Raw genomic sequence first — 2,600 nt, forward strand, 5'->3', positions numbered from 1 at the left:
TATTCTGTCTCTGATCGTATTTTTTATTTCCTAATAAAGTCATCCAGCTTTATTTACTCATCAAAGAACACTTGCTCACATCTGGGGCCTGTTTCATAAAACAAGCTTACCAAATAAGCCAGGCTTATTTCAGTTAGTCTGACTCATTGTCAGCTGATCTGGTTCAAAATAAGTCAGACTAACTGAACTAAGCCTGGCTTATTTGGTAAGCTTGTTTTATGAAGCAGGCCCCTGATGATGATGCAGCTGTAACAATCACAGTTTACACTGTTACTAAGTAACCACAGAATCCTGTGACCAGTGTTATTTTAGTATCACCGAGATACTCTTATAGTTTTTATATTTCTGTATTTTTTGGTTTCACTTTAATTTTAATGAGATCACACACGAGAAAATGAGAAATGTTGCATAACAAAAATGTTTGTGGTTTTTGGTGAGTATAATAGCTCTTTATTTGGCGCACTGAAATCAAAGGTTTCATTGTCATTATGACAGGTGTGTGGCATTCTTCAGATAGCGCTGAGTTTCTGTGAACACAGAACATGTGTTACTCACGACTGTAACATTGTAAGAATGTCATAGCTGTCTCACGCCCTTATATGGTCACTTCCTCAGTGTGCAGCGGCGGATCTCACAGAAACCATCCCAGAATCCCTGCAGTTCGGACTGTCCCGACACAGTCACGTGATCATGGGCTTCAAGAACAAGACCGTCAGAACCAGGTAAATCCACCGTAAACCTGATCACAGTTTACTGCATGCATCTCAATCAGTGCATTACATCATCAAATCAGGATTCACAGATTAAATACTTCAGCTGCTGTTCATCTGTGAGCCAAATTGATTATTAAACTCAAGGAACTTTCCTTAAACTAATATTCTGTATTCAGTATGACTCCATGTTGATAATAGTTCCTCAGCTTTTAAAAAATAAAATAAAAATGACATATTATGGTGTTTACGATGGAACTGAAACAAAATAAACATTAAATACACAATGAATGGAAACTATTGGCACTTGTAAACCTCTAGTCACTTATGCAATCACACGAGAAAGAAAACAAAGTATTTTTGTTAATAGAAATTCAATACTACAACAAAACAACCCCTTGGCTTGCTTTAGCAAAACTAGAAACATTTATAAAAGTAATATATATATATATTATAAAATTATATGAGAATCGTTGGTCTTTGATTTAGGGTTATTATGGTTATAAAACTAAAACCATAAAAACATTTGTTACTTAAAATTAGATTAAATAAACGTAATAAATACATCACTGACCCTAACCCAAGCATTTACAGAACCGCAATATATTGTTGGCTATTGCTACAAATATACCTGTGCTACTTATGACTGCTTTTGTGCTGCACGGTCACATATGTGACAATGAATGAGATTTGTTTACAGTATGTCTGCTGTGTTTGTGCAGGTGAAGGCCGAGTTCAGTAAGAAGATGGTGATGGTCAGTGTGGACGGGACCGAATCCGACCGCACACACACTAAAGGACACACGCTAGACGTGGAGGGGAAATTGTACCTCGGCGGACTTCCTGCCACATACACCGCCAAGAGAATCGGAAACGTAATAATAATCCCATTTTATGAACCGATGTCTTTGCTGCTGACCTTCGATGATCCACTTCAACCATACTAATAATCAAAAATGACACATTTGTGTTTAATTTTAGTTATTGCTGAATAGTGTTGAACTTTCTTCTCCTGCGTCATATTCTTCCTGAGATTAGTTTGAGCTGCGCCCTCTACTGTACAGACGTGAAATTACATTTCCTTCAGCTTGAGACGCATTCACTTCACTTTGTTGTGAAAGGGCTTTACATTTGTAAAAGAAGAACTTTTTATATTAAAAACAAACAAGCAAGCACTTCCCAGATTTAAAAAGTAACTAAAAAGTAACATTACTTGCCATAAAAAGTAACTAAGTAACATAATTAGTTACTTTTTTTAGGGAGTAATGCAACATTGTAACGCATCACTTTTAAGATTTGCTTCTGTAATACGAATTTGAATCTTGAATCTGAATTTAACGTACCATATCTTAGGTTAAGACCTAAGATAAGAAACATTGTGTAATACGCCCCCCGCCCCCAGAATGTGGCGTTGTGCTGATCCGAACCTGTTGTTCTTCAGGTGACACACAGTCTGGCGGCGTGTCTGCGGGACGTGATGTTCAGCGGCGTACAGATGAAGCTCAGCGCTGCGCTGTCGTCTCACGCCGCGGGCTCCTGCTTCAGACGCGCTCAGAGCGGCAGCTTCTTCAGCGGCAGCGGATACGCCGCTTTCAGTGAGTCTGACACTGATGATGAATGATGAGTGTTCAAACAGAGGCTGACGTCTCGCTCTCTCCACAGTGAAAGAGGGCTATAACGTGGGCTCGGACGTCTCCGTGAGTCTGGACTTCCGCTCCACGGCGCCGGATGGGGTTCTGTTGGGAATCAGCAGCACTAAAGTGGACGCCATCGGCCTGGAGCTCGTCAACGGACAGGTTAATATCACCAACACCTTCTCTGTGTGCTGAAGAGACCACCAGTGTAATATATATATATATATATATATATATATGTGTGTGTGTGTGTGTG

General features: G+C 39.6%; 1 protein-coding gene across 1 annotated transcript in view; it reads left to right on the forward strand.

The window, feature by feature from the left end:
- The first annotated feature begins 1,438 nt into the window (after positions 1-1,438).
- The window catches only part of LOC107698699 (laminin subunit alpha-1-like), a 6,453-nt gene continuing 5,291 nt past the window's right edge, over positions 1,439-2,600 (forward strand). Inside the window, exons 1-3 of the mRNA XM_016499792.1 lie at positions 1,439-1,585; positions 2,152-2,305; positions 2,373-2,506. Coding sequence (XP_016355278.1) covers positions 1,457-1,585; positions 2,152-2,305; positions 2,373-2,506 — 417 coding nt within the window. The 5' untranslated portion in view covers positions 1,439-1,456. The remainder of the gene's footprint in view (positions 1,586-2,151; positions 2,306-2,372; positions 2,507-2,600) is intronic.

The sequence above is a fragment of the Sinocyclocheilus anshuiensis genome, unplaced genomic scaffold (assembly GCF_001515605.1).
Source record: "Sinocyclocheilus anshuiensis isolate Anshui unplaced genomic scaffold, SAMN03320099.WGS_v1.1 scaffold1814, whole genome shotgun sequence".
Lineage (NCBI taxonomy): Eukaryota > Metazoa > Chordata > Actinopteri > Cypriniformes > Cyprinidae > Sinocyclocheilus > Sinocyclocheilus anshuiensis.